Here is a 16,710-nt window from a genome sequence, read left to right on the forward strand (position 1 = left end):
CGATTTTGTGATTATGACTTTTTCGATTTTTGCAACGCCTTTTGTTCGAGAGGCGCTACTGTGCGTCGTTGTCCTTCCAACTATCAGTGGTTTTCGCTAATTTGCTTCTTTCCTATTCGCTCTCTTTGACCAATACCTTTTTCAAATTTTCTATCGCGCACGTGTGTTTTTTTTTTCATTTTGTGTGCAAATATATAAATTGGTATCATGGCCCCCGGGCCACCCAACCTTGAGGATAACCGCTTTACCAGTCTTAGCGTTAGCCCCAAAGCTAAGAAAAAAAGACCATATCAAAAATTCCAAGAGTATTTCCCAGAACTCCCTTTAGCCCAACAAAAAAACCCAACATTTATCGTCGTCTCATCTAAATCATCAAAACCCCTATCAGAGTTCTCCTGCTTCGCAGTCCACCGTGCTCTCAAGCTCATAAGCAAAGAAGTCTCCAAGATCTCTACTCTTCGCGATTGGAATCTGCTCATCTTGGTAAACTCAAGAGAAGTTGCCGATAAGTTCACTCTTTGCCTGGTATTGTCGATGTTGAATGCAAACTCCACCAATCACTTAACTTTGTTAAGGGCACTGTCTTGCTTCATGCGGAGTTGCCTTAAACGGCCCCCCACACAAGTAGGTCCGAAGAGAGGGATAACTTCAAGGGTGCGGTTTTATTCTGTGAATACATTAAATTAGCCTAATACATTTTTAAACTAACTTAAGCTTACCGCAGTGTGCCCTCCTACAATTCACAAGACAATGAAAAAGCACAATTTAGGCGGCATTCACAGTGCCGATATTAGTAGGCCCCTACTTCATGGGCCAAGAAATCCATACAACATCGGATAACTTACAAAATACTAGAATTTCCTTCCAACACTTATTCTACCTATCGATTACAATGTTTGGCCGTCGACATCCCCGACCCCGTGAAGAACCGCTTCACTCAAATCCAAAACTGCAAGTTTCGAGACAGGCCGCAACATTGTCCGAGATAGTCCGTTGTCGCTCACGCGCACACTGGCGCGTCTGACGACTCCATCAGCTCCGCTGTAGACCTCCTCCACGATGCCCTTGCGCCACTCTCGTCTGGGCAAGGCAGGATCGCAGACGAAGACCATATCGCCCTGGCGGATGGGCTCCGTTCTCCGGCACCACTTCTCGCGGCGCACCAGCGTAGGCAGGTACTCCAGGACCCACCTCCTCCAGAAACGGTCTCGCAGCATGCGAGCAATCCTCCACTGCTTTCGCGTAGAACCCTCCTTGGGCAGCTCCGCCTCCAAACCAGGCGTATTCGGCAGGTTAGCTGCTCCCTTGAGCAGGTCGTTTGGCGTCAACGGCGCCTCCTGGTCCGCATCCACCGGCAAGTGGGTGAGCGGACGCGAATTGACCACATTCTCCGCCTCGATCAGTAGACTTTCCAATACGTGATCCCTCGGCGCGACTTCCTTCAATGTATGGCGCAGCACTCGCTTGACGCACTGCACCATCCGCTCCCATACTCCACCCTCGGACGGGTTCGATGGGCAATTAAAGACCCATTCAATGCTCCTGCTGGATAACTCACTCTGTATTCTCTCCGTCTCGAACACGTCTCCGAATCGTCTGGCCTCCCTGTCAGCTCCCACGAAGTTCTTGCCGTTGTCACTCCGCAGTCTATGTACCGGTCCTCTACGGCAGACGAAGTTCCTGATCGCAATTATGCAGGAATCCGTCGACAGGTCATGCGCCAGCTCCAGATGAATCGCCCTTGTCGTCAAACACGTGAAAAAGGCGACCCAACGCTTCTCTCGGTGACGGGCAACAGTCACCAGCAGTGGTCCAAAGTAGTCCAATCCAGTATATTTGAATGGCCATCCACCCGCTTCCAATCGATCCTCTGGAAGGGGTGCCATTATCGGCGGCATCGGCCGCGTTCGCTGCAACTTGCACTCGTAGCACGACGAGATCACCTCCTTCAGCATGCGCCTCATCTTCGTGACCCAGAATCTCGTCCGGATCTGAGCAATCGTCGCATCCACGTTTTGATGCTTTATCTGGGCGTGGAAGTGTCTCACAATCATCTCAGTAAGACTGTGCCTGTGTGACAGTATCACAGGCCTCCTCGCACTGTACGGCATGCACAGCGCAGCATCAACTCTGCCATGAACTCGCAGAACTCCATGTTCATCCATGTACGGCGCCAGACCTCGAATCTCGCTCGAGCTGGCGACTTCCTTTCCGCGTTTCGCCGACCTCATTTCATCGGGAAACGATTCCAATTGGGCCTGCCTGACCAGCAGGTTCTCCGCGGCCTCACACTCCTTTGCAGTGAGTCCGTATTCCTCGAGCTCGCTTCTCTGTCTGCGGCACCAACGCGCAAACCTCAAGACCCAGGCTGTGGTCCTCACCAGGCGGCTGAAGCTCGAGAATCTCTGGAACGGAATGACAAATTCATTTGTGGCCACCAATGCAAACTCACTCGGCATCTCCTCGTCATCAGATGCATCCGGAACACGTTCAGTTCCCTCCTCAGGCACTGGCCAGCCGCTCGCTGGCTGCCTCAAAAATGCGGGACCGCTTAGCCACCGGGATTCCGGGCTAAGGTCCGCCTTGTTCTGCGACCGCGTCGCATCATCCGCTGCGTTGTCAGCTGTAGGTACCCATCTCCACTGGGAAACCTCCGACGACTCCAAAATCTCCGCCACTCGGTTGCCAACAAACTGCTTATACCGGCGGTGGGTGCTGCCGATCCATCTCAGCACCGTTTTTGAGTCCGTCCATAATACCGTTTCGCTGATGTCCACACTGTGCTCCTCCTTGATAGTGTTTATCAATCTGGTTCCAAGAACCGCTGCCTGCAGCTCCAGCCGTGGGATTGACATCGTTCTCATCGGCGCGCACTTCGTCTTTGCGCACACGAAACTAGCCAGCACTTTGCCATCCTCGTACATGACCCTCCAATAGGCCACCGCCGCGAATGCAGATTGACTCGCATCCACGAACACGTGCAACTCGATGGTCCGAACTGCTCCATGCCCAAAATAGTGCCGAGGACATCGGAACTGTCCCACGGCGTCCATCTGCCTGCGCCAGGCAGCAAAGGCTCTGCCTATCTCCTCCGGTAGTGGTTCGTCCCACTGGATCTTCTGCCTCCATATCTCTCGCAGCAACAGCTTCGCTGTAATCATCAGGCAGCACAGGAATCCCAATGGGTCGAATGTTGACATCAGCAGGCTCAAATACTCCCTCTTTGTAGGGACTCGATCTCCACTTAGAACGCTTTCTGGCACTCGATGATACTCCACGTTGAATCTGAAGTCATCCGTTGCTACCTGCCAGCGCATTCCAAGGATCTTCTGCTCAGCCTCACCCCATCCGACGCTCTTGACTCGTCCAGGTGGTCCCAACGCCGCTTCCACGATGGGTGAGCTGGATGAAAACTGGCATAGTTCGAAGCCAGCCTCCGCATGTATCTCCTTCACTCGGGTAGATACCGCAATAGCCTCGCTCTCTGTAGCGAAACTGTCCACGTAGTCATCAACATAATGGTGGTCGATGATGGCCTTGACTGCCCTCGGATCTGAATCCCGAAACTTCAGGGCATTCAGCGTCTTCACGTAATGCGCAGTGCTCGGCGAGCAGGCTGCTCCAAACGTCATTACGTTCATCTCGTACACATCCGGGTCTCGATCGTCGTTGCCATCTCTCCAAAGGAACCGTTGGGAACATCGATCCTCGGGTCGGATCAGCACTTGGTGGAACATCTCCTTGATGTCACCGCAGACTCCGACTGCTCCTTCCCTGAAATGGAAGAGCACGGCTGGCAAGGGCTTATAGTGCTGAGGCCCCTTGTCCAGCGCCGAATTTAGAGAGGTTCCTCCAACCTTGGCTGCAGCATCAAACACAAGCCGGACCTTACCGGGCTTGTTCGGGTTTTCGACACCAAAATGTGGCAAATACCATAGCTTGTCGCTCTTCACGGCGACCTCATCCGGCTGCAGCTTCCTCGCATACCCTTTGGACACGTAATCCTTGATAATACGATCGTATTCCAGCGCCAACTGCCCGTTGCGCCTCAACTTCTTCTCTACGTTGATCAGCCGTCTGTGCGCCATCTCGTAGCTCCGTGGCAGCACAGCGTGGTCGTCCTTCCAGAGTAGTCCCGTCTGGTAGCGACGCCCCACTTTCACCGTGGTGTCTTCGAGGATCCTTTGTGCCCGCGCGTCATCGCTTGCTGCGACCTGTGGCGCGAGCTTCACACCAAAGCTTTCCATCTCGAAGTAGTCCTCTACCATCTTTTCCATCGCATCTTCCATTGACACGGCTAGAAGGCAGGACCTCGGTGACGGCGTAGTCGATTGTCCACTTACCGGCCCATACACAACCCATCCAAGCTCGGTTGCGGCCGCATACGGTCCCTCTCTGGCAAACCGCCTCGTCCTAAGTGGCAATCCCAAATGTCCATGGTCCAGTCCGATGAGCAACTTCGGCACCGCGTTGCTGTAGGGCTTCATCGGCAGACGCGCATCCTTATGCACGCCCTGGACATCTCGCCGACATAACGTCTGCATCGGCAGACTCAAACTCGAAACGGCGTACACGTTCCTCAACGCGTGGCGAGTGGGCTTCCCAGCTCCACTTATCTCTAGACTCACCACGTTGGTGGGCTCTCTACTGGCCTTTCCTCCAAACCATTGAATGTTAAGCTGTCGATGTTCGCCTCGCACTCCCAGATCCCTCCGCAACTCGTCATCGATCATCGTGACGGAAGATCCTTCATCCAGAAGCGCGTAGGTATCTACCTGGCGACCAGCTCCGTACAGCGTTACTGGCAGTATACGGAACAATAGTCGGCCTCCCTCGGCGTCAATGCAGCTTAAGTTCCTTTGCACAGGTGCCTCCGCTGGCTGCGGGGCTCTTCTCTCCAGGCTATTTCTGAGAACCGCCGGCTGCTGGCTCCTCTCGTGGTCCCTGTAACCACCTCGTGGCGAAGACCTTCTTTCCGGGCTGCGTCTGGAAACTGCTGACTGCTGGTTCCCACCGTCGTGGCGCCTGAAGCCACTTTGCTGCTCCGGCCATCTTCGCCCCTCGTCCGCTCCATGTAGCAGACGGTGATGCATCTGGCGGCATCCGTTGATTCGGCACTCGCCGTGCCCATTGCAGGTTCTAGCTGTATGACCAATCCGTAAGCATGTGAAGCAGAGCCGATGCCTCTTCACCATGCTCCACCTTCTCGATGGCGAAGCTCCGATGAACTCTCTACAGCTCGTCGTAGCGTGTTGCCCTCCACAAATGGGACAACCTCCATGCCGATCATCCCGCTGCTCGCATCCGTTCTGGTCGACGCTCCCATGCAGGACTCGACGCCTCGGCTCCTTTCCCTCGACGTCCAAAATCGTACACACGATGTTTGCGTACTCCTGTAGCCACGTGCTGAAGTGCGCTACAGTGGGAAAGGGCTCGATCGATGCAGCGTGCCTGGCCCAATCCACTCGCTTGCTCGTAGGAAGCTTTGCCACTAGCTCCTCCATGAGGGTGGGGTTCCCCAGGTGCTGCTCCGCCTTCGCTGACTGCAAGAAGGCCGTGAGGTTACTCACTCGGGTTGCGAAGGGGACGATCCTCGCCAGGTGCTGCTCCGAAATCGGCGGCACCTCTCGCACGCTGTTCAGCCGGCTGCGTATAAGCTGCTCCGGTCGGCCAAACCTAAAGCGCAGCTGCTCCATCACGGCGCTGACGTTCCCAGGGTGAATCAGTAGCGACTTCACTGTCTCGCGTGCTTCATCCTTCAGCGCCTTCAACAGCCTCTGGTTGTTCTCCAGGTCTGTGCAGTTGTATGCTTGGGTCGTCTCCACAAATGCACAGTTAAATATAGGCCACTCCTCGGGATGCCCTCCAAATACAGGCAGGTCCGGAAGCCTTCTTGGCCCATTCGCTCCTTGGGCTCCATTCGGCGTCATCGAGGCGTAGGATCCAACAAATGGCGATGCTGTTGCCACGTTGTGGATGCTCCCGCCCGGTAGCACGAATCCATGCGCCGTCTGCGCAACACTCGTAGCACACAGTGGCTCCACTAGATGATTGCTAGTCGTTAGCAATGGCGGTCCACTCCAATATGGCGGCTGCGTGCAGGCCGTACTGCTCGCACCGACACAGCTATGTGGGACAGGCCCGACCCCGTTAGTTGGGGCCTCACCGTTAGATGTGGCTACTGGCGGCCCGCCCCAAGATGGCGGCCGCCCCGACGCTTCACTGTTGGCGCCATTTGCGCTTGGGCCAACTGCGATTGGCGCGCGTTTGGCGGTGCTCTCACTGTTCAGGACTTTAACCTGCCTCAGCTCATTCTCCAACGCCGTAATCCTCTCCATAAGGTACGACGTGAGTGGCTGGCCTTCCTCCGGCACTGAACTCGCAGCTGTGACAGCAGTACTCCTCGGTTGGGACGCTACTGTAGTCACCGTAGTGGCTGGGCGAGAAATGGCCGCCGCCGTGGTTATGTTCACTTGCGGCCGGTTTCCCGCTCCACTACTCGCTGGCTGCTGATCCGCTCGCGTTGTTGTAGGGGTGGCTTCCCCTCCGTTCAGCCGGGAACTCCTCCTGGGGGAATGCTGCATCCCAGGTTCAATATGGCGCTGCCTCAGCGCGCTTCAAAATGGCGACCCTTGTGCCGCTGCCTGCGTCACACCGACGCTTGACGCTCCTTGCGCCTTCTGTCCGCTTGCTGCGGATACCTCAATTGACGCTGACTGCGTCTCCGTCCGTACCCAGTGTTCGGCGCTGGCTGCGCTCCTCAATGTCGCTGACTGCGACTCCTCTACTGGTACGGGAATGTGCGCCTGGCGCTCCTGCGCCACCGTCCGTACCCAGTGTTCGGCGCTGGCTGCGCTCCACTATATCGCTGACTGCGACTCTGCTACTGGGACGGGAATGCGCTCCTGGCAACTCTCTAGCTGGGCATCAGACCATCCAGCGCAAGTTGCCCTTGCAGTCTCCCTAGGACTGCGAATAAAAGGAGTTGTCTTGCTTCATGCGGAGTTGCCTTAAACGGCCCCCCACACAAGTAGGTCCGAAGAGAGGGATAACTTCAAGGGTGCGGTTTTATTCTGTGAATACATTAAATTAGCCTAATACATTTTTAAACTAACTTAAGCTTACCGCAGTGTGCCCTCCTACAATTCACAAGACAATGAAAAAGCACAATTTAGGCGGCATTCACAGTGCCGATATTAGTAGGCCCCTACTTCATGGGCCAAGAAATCCATACAACATCGGATAACTTACAAAATACTAGAATTTCCTTCCAACACTTATTCTACCTATCGATTACAATGTTTGGCCGTCGACAGACACCATTTATGCCCCTTGTCTTATAAATATTCCCGAAACAGAGATTGTTGAGGAACTTAAGTCGCAAAATGTGTACAGCGTTTATAAATTCACCAAAATAATTGATAGCAAAGCGAAACCATTTGGTAAAATTCTTGTCACCTTCGACTCGTACAATTTACCAAGCAATCTCGACATCTCTTGGCACACCGTGAAGGTTAGGGAATATTTTCCTAATCCTATGAGGTGTAAGTCTCGTCAGCTACTAGGTTACACATTAAAACATTGTAAGAACGCAGCAACATGCGTTTCTTGTAACCTCCCTTCACACCTTCCAGTGCCCTGCACTCGGATTTTCTGCGCCAATTGCAGTGGGGATCACCCCGCTTAGTCTCCAACGTGCCCGAGTTATCAAGATCAGAGAGATCTGCTCTGTATAAAAACAAGCAAGGAATGCAGCTTCCGCGAAGCCCGCATAATCTTACAAAAACAAAAAAATATTAACAACGCATCGACTACCTTCGCTTCTATCGCCAACTCCGCAAACAAGCCTTCTACGTCCGGCCAAAACCCGAACAAAACAACAACCAATAACGACACGAACACCAAACCTCCAAAGCCCGACAATGTAAACAACACCTCCTCTTCTACAAACATGCCATCCACATCGTTCAAACATGCAAACATGCCCAAACGGCTATATCGGATACTTCCACAATTTATCACAGAACATCGGTGCCAAGCAAGGTGTCGGTGTTCTTTTGGAGCTTAATTTAAGTATAGTTTTCAGATTTTCAATATTTACATCCCCCTAATCAAGGTTTTAGAACAGCTGAGTTATCTACCATCCTAGAAAGCGTACGACAGCCGTATATAGTGCTAGGGGACTTTAATTCGTGGAGTCCTCTTTGGGGATCCCCTCAAACAAACACAAGAGGTAGAAAAATTGAAAGTGTAATAGCTGAACTTGATTTGATAGTCCTTAACGATGGATCTCCCACACACTTATCCACCCACAACTCCCTTACCCACGTAGACCTCTCATTGATAACACCACAAATAACGCATAGGTGTAGTTGGTCTATCTTGGCCAATCTTCATGGAAGTGACCACTTCGCCATATCCATAGCTATCTCAATAAACGCAGTTTTCAAAAAATCTGTACTTCGTATTAAGCGTGAGTGCCTGGAAAATTTTACCTCCAGGATATCCCCTCAATCTTCATCCAAAAAAGTTTGGTCTGATGTTAAGAGGCTGGCGGGTGCGCCACCTCAGCCATTTCGAATCATGCGAATCAGGTATCGTAACAGGTGCTCAGAGGATTGCCGAAGAGTTCGGGCATCTCTGGTCAAACTATTCTGCGAATAGTAACTTTTCAGCCGAATACGTTCTGCAAAAAGAAGCTTATTTAGCCCAAATCTACAATCCGACTCGTCTGTCAGCGCATAGCATAAGTTTAGAGGCTAATTTCACCCTTTCTGAAATCGAAACAACCTTGGCAGCAGCTAAGGGTAAAACCCTTGGTGCAGACAGGATATCTTATCCTATGCTTAAAGAAATGCCACACTCCCTCAAACTTAAACTGTTGACTATATATAATTTAATGTTTGATTCCGGAACATATCCACATACTTGAAGATCAGCCACTGTCATCCCAATACCCAAACCCAATAAACCTAATGCCGAAATAAACTGCTTCCGCCCCATCTCCCTCCTATCCTGTTTAGGGAAAACAATAGAAAAAATTATAGCCCGTCGACTTATGTGGTACGTAACACGGAATAACCTAATCTCTCAAAACCAAGTCGCATTTAAACAAAAACGCAGTACTACTACGCCTTGTTGCATATTTAACACTTCGCGTCGAACGCTCTTTCATCTAAAAATCACGTCTCTCTAAATGGCGACGGATTTTGAAAGAGCCTTCGACCGCGTGGGGATTCATGCCGTGCTTTTTCAGCTTGAGCGCTAGGGTGTTGGTCCAAGGCTTTATAACCTTATAAAGGCCTTCATGACCAATCGGTCTTTCAGAGTTCGGGTCAATAACAACACCTCCAACACCCACAGCCTCTACAATCGCATTCCACAAGGCTCCCCACTCTCAGTAGTGCTTTTCATTATAGCTTTTGATAAAATAAATGATGTAAAGAGACATAAGGATATACATGTATCTATATATGCAGATGACGCTATCTTTTTCACTAAACTAAAAAATGTTAACACTGTTAAAGATAAATTTTTAGATATTTTAAGTGATATAGATTCCTGGGGAGCTGTTTCCGGGGCTTCTCCAGCTATAGAAAAATGTAAAATACTTAATATTTGTCGTAAGCACATATGTTCCCTCCCTGTTATTGACTTGGAAAACAAAAGAATAGAAAATGTAACAAATCTAACCATTTTAGGCCTAACCTTTGGCACTGTTCACGACAGAAAGGCGCTTAATTTCGGGAGGCAGTGCGCTCTCTCTTTCTCTCCCCCTCCCTCCGGACTTCCAGTCCAAAGCTCCTCCGCTTGCGCTCTCGCTCTCCAAGCTGATGCTTCGGCCGCTCGCGCACTCCTATTTTGATCTCCCGCTCCCGCTTGTAATGAGTTCTAAACCTGAAGCCAAATAAAGGGGACCAAGTCCATGCTATTTTATATATTGAAATCACCCCCCCCCCCCCCCCCCCCCCCCGGCCTACTTCTTTTTGTCTTGTGGTGGTTGATCGTTTTTCTACTGGACCTTCGACGGCGCACAGTAGCGCCTCTCGAACAAAAGCCGTTGCAAAAATCGAAAAAGTCGTTGTCGCAAAAATGATTTTAGTCATACTTATTCGACAGGAAATTTCCCATGGATTCAGAATCTGCTGTAAAATCAATTTTCGGATTTTTTTTGTAGAAGATATGAGCATTCAAAGTTGAACTTTGTTTCCATTTTTGCATCATAAGAAAAAAAAAGGAAAAATTTGTTGACTTTCAGGTAAAATTACACAAAAACTATATTACCTATCGCCATGATTTTTGCTTTAAATAATAGACACATTCATAAACTATAACCCAATCCAAAAAAAAGGAGAATTGGGTTAGGGCTTGCACAGGTAAATCGCTACCTGCCAGGTGTCCATTTTTTTCACTTTTTTTTGGCTAAAGTAGTCTATATCTTTTTTGGATGGGCTGAGCCACTATACACACTATAACTACGACCTTTGTGGATATATTCTGGACCAAAATCAACTTACATCTGCTGCGTCGAGCTGCGTCCCCGGAAATGCAACAGCATAAACCAAAACTACTCAGGGTTAAATATACCAAAATACCGACTCAGCTTCATACTAACCATAAAATATACTAACTGTAGCGCGTGTCGGTTACACGTTTAAATAAAAAAAAAAAAATTTTTTTTCAGTTTTCAAATTATTTTTATCTGAGCAAATACATAAAAATAAAGATAAAAAATTAAATAAAAAATATTTTTAAAAAATTGTCTTCATTGAGAAAAAAATATTTCTTTACTTTGATACCCTTTAAAAAGGCGAATGAGTAGGCGTGGCAGATTTTCCAATACATATGTAAATATTACAACAATTAACAATCAAATGGCGTTTAAATTATTTAGTTATCTTATTTTGTTCAGAAGTTATGATTTTTGCAACGTAAAATGAGAAAAGGCGCTACTGTGCGGCGTCGCTGGATGATTTGGTGCCTACTCTTTGGTGCCTGTCTCAGTTAGCTCTTATCTTAGAGTAGATGAAAATACGTTGAACAACTACGGAATTATAATTCTCTTAATTTACTATTTTATAATTTAATTCCCCGATCGTTCATATAGCAGCATTATGATATAGTTGTCCGATTTGCGTGAAATATAACCCAAATTTTAAAATAAAAAATGTACCATATCTGAAAATACATATGTTAAAAAAAACAGCGAGCTTATAATTTTTTTTATACCCTTGCAGGGTATTATAATTTCAGTCAGAAGTTTGCAACGCAGTAAAGGAGACGTTTCCGACCCTATAAAGCAGCGATGGGCACGCCGTGGCTAAATTTGCTCACACTGCTCAAACCGTTATCTTTTTTCGGAGGCGCCAGCAAGTCGCACATTGCAGTCGGTCCTCGCGATCAGCGAACCGTGAAGATTTACTAAAACAACCACCTTTGGCGCAGGTAGCGAGCACATCGCCGCGGTCCCGAGTTTGCAACAACAAAACACAAGCGACCGAACTCGCACATTCTCTCAAAAACAAGAACAATTTTAAAGGGACCTGCGCGGCTGGCGTTAACTTCTGCACTAAAGAAAAAACGTTTGGATTTCTTTTGCACTCGTTTTTCTTAGGCGGACATAAATGCACGCAAAATTGGCTGAAGATCTTGATCTACTCAAAAAGTTTTTGTCAGTGTACACACATTCTGTGTGGCGCGTGGCTGCGACGCGTAGCAACGCTTGGGGTTGTTGTTATTGTTTTTTTCTGGCCGAGCTGCTACCCAAACCGTTAGATCTCGTGCCCATCTCTGCTATAAAGTATATATATTCTTGATCAGCATCAACAGCCGAGCCGATCTAGCCATGTCCGTCTGTTCGTCCGTCCGCCCGTCCTTCCGTCCGTCCCTCAGTTTTCAAGCTATCTGAATAAAACTTTGCATATAGTTACTCTCACTGCTATATATGTCGGAACGGGACGAATCGCACGACTATATCATATAGCTGCCATACAAATTTTCGATAAATTTTTTGAAAAAAAAAATATAACTTGCCTGGTTTTCTAAAGTTTTTTTTTATAATTTTTGAGATATGGCCATTTTGTATTATTTTAGACAGTCACCGACTATCTATCTTCGAGTGCGGACGTCGTTGTCTTTCCAACTATCAGTGGTTTTCGCTAATTTGCTTCTTTCCTATTCGCTCTCTTTGACCAATACCTTTTTCAAATTTTCTATCGCGCACGTGTGTTTTTTTTTTCATTTTGTGTGCAAATATATAAATTGGTATCATGGCCCCCGGGCCACCCAACCTTGAGGATAACCGCTTTACCAGTCTTAGCGTTAGCCCCAAAGCTAAGAAAAAAAGACCATATCAAAAATTCCAAGAGTATTTCCCAGAACTCCCTTTAGCCCAACAAAAAAACCCAACATTTATCGTCGTCTCATCTAAATCATCAAAACCCCTATCAGAGTTATCCTGCTTCGCAGTCCACCGTGCTCTCAAGCTCATAAGCAAAGAAGTCTCCAAGATCTCTACTCTTCGCGATTGGAATCTGCTCATCTTGGTAAACTCAAGAGAAGTTGCCGATAAGTTCACTCTTTGCCTGGTATTGTCGATGTTGAATGCAAACTCCACCAATCACTTAACTTTGTTAAGGGCACCATTTATGCCCCTTGTCTTATAAATATTCCCGAAACAGAGATTGTTGAGGAACTTAAGTCGCAAAATGTGTACAGCGTTTATAAATTCACCAAAATAATTGATGGCAAAGCGAAACCATTTGGTAAAATTCTTGTCACCTTCGACTCGTACAATTTACCAAGCAATCTCGACATCTCTTGGCACACCGTGAAGGTTAGGGAATATTTTCCTAATCCTATGAGGTGTAAGTCTCGTCAGCTACTAGGTTACACATTAAAACATTGTAAGAACGCAGCAACATGCGTTTCTTGTAACCTCCCTTCACACCTTCCAGTGCCCTGCACTCGGATTTTCTGCGCCAATTGCAGTGGGGATCACCCCGCTTAGTCTCCAACGTGCCCGAGTTATCAAGATCAGAGAGATCTGCTCTGTATAAAAACAAGCAAGGAATGCAGCTTCCGCGAAGCCCGCATAATCTTACAAAAACAAAAAAATATTAACAACGCATCGACTACCTTCGCTTCTATCGCCAACTCCGCAAACAAGCCTTCTACGTCCGGCCAAAACCCGAACAAAACAACAACCAATAACGACACGAACACCAAACCTCCAAAGCCCGACAATGTAAACAACACCTCCTCTTCTACCATCCTCCTCTTCTGCCATCCACATCGTCCAAACATGCAAACATGCCCAAACGGCTATATCGGATACTTCCACAATTTATCACAGAACATCGGTGCCAAGCAAGGTGTCGGTGTTCTTTTGGAGCTTAATTTAAGTATAGTTTTCAGATTTTCAATATTTACATCCCCCTAATCAAGGTTTTAGAACAGCTGAGTTATCTACCATCCTAGAAAGCGTACGACAGCCGTATATAGTGCTAGGGGACTTTAATTCGTGGAGTCCTCTTTGGGGATCCCCTCAAACAAACACAAGAGGTAGAAAAATTGAAAGTGTAATAGCTGAACTTGATTTGATAGTCCTTAACGATGGATCTCCCACACACTTATCCACCCACAACTCCCTTACCCACGTAGACCTCTCATTGATAACACCACAAATAACGCATAGGTGTAGTTGGTCTATCTTGGCCAATCTTCATGGAAGTGACCACTTCGCCATATCCATAGCTATCTCAATAAACGCAGTTTTCAAAAAATCTGTACTTCGTATTAAGCGTGAGTGCCTGGAAAATTTTACCTCCAGGATATCCCCTCAATCTTCATCCAAAAAAGTTTGGTCTGATGTTAAGAGGCTGGCGGGTGCGCCACCTCAGCCATTTCGAATCATGCGAATCAGGTATCGTAACAGGTGCTCAGAGGATTGCCGAAGAGTTCGGGCATCTCTGGTCAAACTATTCTGCGAATAGTAACTTTTCAGCCGAATACGTTCTGCAAAAAGAAGCTTATTTAGCCCAAATCTACAATCCGACTCGTCTGTCAGCGCATAGCATAAGTTTAGAGGCTAATTTCACCCTTTCTGAAATCGAAACAACCTTGGCAGCAGCTAAGGGTAAAACCCTTGGTGCAGACAGGATATCTTATCCTATGCTTAAAGAAATGCCACACTCCCTCAAACTTAAACTGTTGACTATATATAATTTAATGTTTGATTCCGGAACATATCCACATACTTGAAGATCAGCCACTGTCATCCCAATACCCAAACCCAATAAACCTAATGCCGAAATAAACTGCTTCCGCCCCATCTCCCTCCTATCCTGTTTAGGGAAAACAATAGAAAAACGTAACACGGAATAACCTAATCTCTCAAAACCAAGTCGCATTTAAACAAAAACGCAGTACTACTACGCCTTGTTGCATATTTAACACTTCGCGTCGAACGCTCTTTCATCTAAAAATCACGTCTCTCTAAATGGCGACGGATTTTGAAAGAGCCTTCGACCGCGTGGGGATTCATGCCGTGCTTTTTCAGCTTGAGCGCTAGGGTGTTGGTCCAAGGCTTTATAACCTTATAAAGGCCTTCATGACCAATCGGTCTTTCAGAGTTCGGGTCAATAACAACACCTCCAACACCCACAGCCTCTACAATCGCATTCCACAAGGCTCCCCACTCTCAGTAGTGCTTTTCATTATAGCTTTTGATAAAATAAATGATGTAAAGAGACATAAGGATATACATGTATCTATATATGCAGATGACGCTATCTTTTTCACTAAACTAAAAAATGTTAACACTGTTAAAGATAAATTTTTAGATATTTTAAGTGATATAGATTCCTGGGGAGCTGTTTCCGGGGCTTCTCCAGCTATAGAAAAATGTAAAATACTTAATATTTGTCGTAAGCACATATGTTCCCTCCCTGTTATTGACTTGGAAAACAAAAGAATAGAAAATGTAACAAATCTAACCATTTTAGGCCTAACCTTTGGCACTGTTCACGACAGAAAGGCGCTTAATTTCGGGAGGCAGTGCGCTCTCTCTTTCTCTCCCCCTCCCTCCGGACTTCCAGTCCAAAGCTCCTCCGCTTGCGCTCTCGCTCTCCAAGCTGATGCTTCGGCCGCTCGCGCACTCCTATTTTGATCTCCCGCTCCCGCTTGTAATGAGTTCTAAACCTGAAGCCAAATAAAGCGGACCAAGTCCATGCTATTTTATATATCGAAATCATTTGTTTAGTTGCCAAATGTTCTAAGCACTTCGTTGTTAAGTATGGTGCTGATTTTGTGCCATATGTCACCGTTTTCAGACGGTAATATTTTAGCGTTTCCGATGGGCTATTTCTCCATACTATCATTTGATAGTGTTGATCCTTTGGATTAATCCAAATTTGCCTGTACATTTTCTCAATGTCGGCAGTGAATACATATTTGTGTATTCTAAAGGGTAACAATATCGACATTAATGAATTTTGCACTGTTGGGCCTTTGGGCAACAAATCATTTAATGACATTCCAGAGGATGTCACTGCTGATGCGTCGAAAACCACACGTAATTTTGTTGTGTGACTCTCTGGTTTCAACACACAATTATGTGGGATGAAATAGTGTGTTCTTGGTAAATTTACTAAAGGAACTTCTTTCATGTGTCCAAGCTCTTCATATTCCTTCATGAAGTTTACATAGCCTTCTTTGATCACATGATCTCTCTGCAGCCTTTTTTCTAGGGATAGGAATCGTCGCGTGGCAATGTCACGACTCTCCCCCAGGGCTGATGTATGCTCCAGAAATGGTAACTGGACGATGAATTTTGAGTCTTGTGTTCGCTGAATATTTTCTAGGAAGTGGGCCTCACATTGCCATTCAACTGGTGAATAACACTTCTTTTCGGGTTGAAAGTTGTCAAGCTCCCAGAACTTCTCTAGTTGCTCATCTACTTTCTTTGCCTACGTGAGAACTGCACAAATGGACTATGTTCTTCCTTCATTTAATATTTTTCCAGCTACAATCCAGCCAAGCTTGGTATTTTGTAGTCGTGGTAGTCCCTTGTGGAGGTGTAGACTCTCTGATAGCATTATTTCAAAATAATGCTCTGCTCCAATCAGCAAGCCTATTTTTCCTGGACTTCCGAAATTAGGGTCAACCAACGTGATGTTCGGGATTTTCCAATTTTCCGTCGAGATTGGATATGTCGGCTGATCAGCAACAATGTGAGGCATTACCATCGCTTCCAGTCTTGAGACAAAGTTTCCATATTTTGACTTTATCTCTACATTGACTCTGGAGCTTGACGTGTGTGCCTTTCCACCTATGCCGTTTATTTTAAGCATAGAGTTCGTGGTTTTCAATGACAATTTCTGAATTGCTCTATCAGAAATTGCATTTATCTGGGATCCAGAGTCTAATAGTGCTCTGAATTCAGGCATTTGTCCATTGTTGCCTACGACGATGACTCTTGCCGTGGCTAGGAGGACGTAGCTTTCTTGTCTGCCATTTACTGATGCTGCAGTAATGGTCTCTTGGTTGTCAGCAACCTTTTTAAGGTGCAGTAGTGTATTATGTCCTTTGTTGCATGTAAAGCAATTCCTCCTTGTGCATGTTTTGAAGGTATGATTTGTACTCAGACATTTAACACATAATTTGTTCTTTTGCGTCCAGCTAAGTCGCTCTGCTGGAGTCTTTTTTAAA

The 16,710-nt window shown here is 47.1% G+C and overlaps 2 protein-coding genes across 2 annotated transcripts in view; one reads left to right on the plus strand and one right to left on the minus strand.

The window, feature by feature from the left end:
- Window positions 1-16,710, plus strand: part of ORY (Occludin-Related Y) — a 370,091-nt gene that overhangs the window by 66,830 nt on the left and 286,551 nt on the right. The window lies entirely within an intron of this gene.
- LOC121502009 (uncharacterized) lies at window positions 631-6,584 on the minus strand. The gene is made up of 2 exons (XM_041774625.2): window positions 720-6,584; window positions 631-667 (listed from the first exon to the last, which is right to left on the minus strand). Exon 1 carries the CDS (start codon window positions 6,582-6,584, stop codon window positions 888-890), a length of 5,697 nt encoding a protein of 1,898 aa, XP_041630559.1. The 3' UTR covers window positions 631-667; window positions 720-887.

The sequence above is a fragment of the Drosophila kikkawai genome, chromosome X (assembly GCF_030179895.1).
Source record: "Drosophila kikkawai strain 14028-0561.14 chromosome X, DkikHiC1v2, whole genome shotgun sequence".
Taxonomy (NCBI): Eukaryota; Metazoa; Arthropoda; class Insecta; order Diptera; family Drosophilidae; genus Drosophila; species Drosophila kikkawai.

Bases quoted from the DNA above. Each gene is read 5' to 3' on its own strand.
- LOC121502009 (XM_041774625.2), bottom strand. From the start codon at position 6,584: ATGCAGCATTCCCCCAGGAGGAGTTCCCGGCTGAACGGAGGGGAAGCC.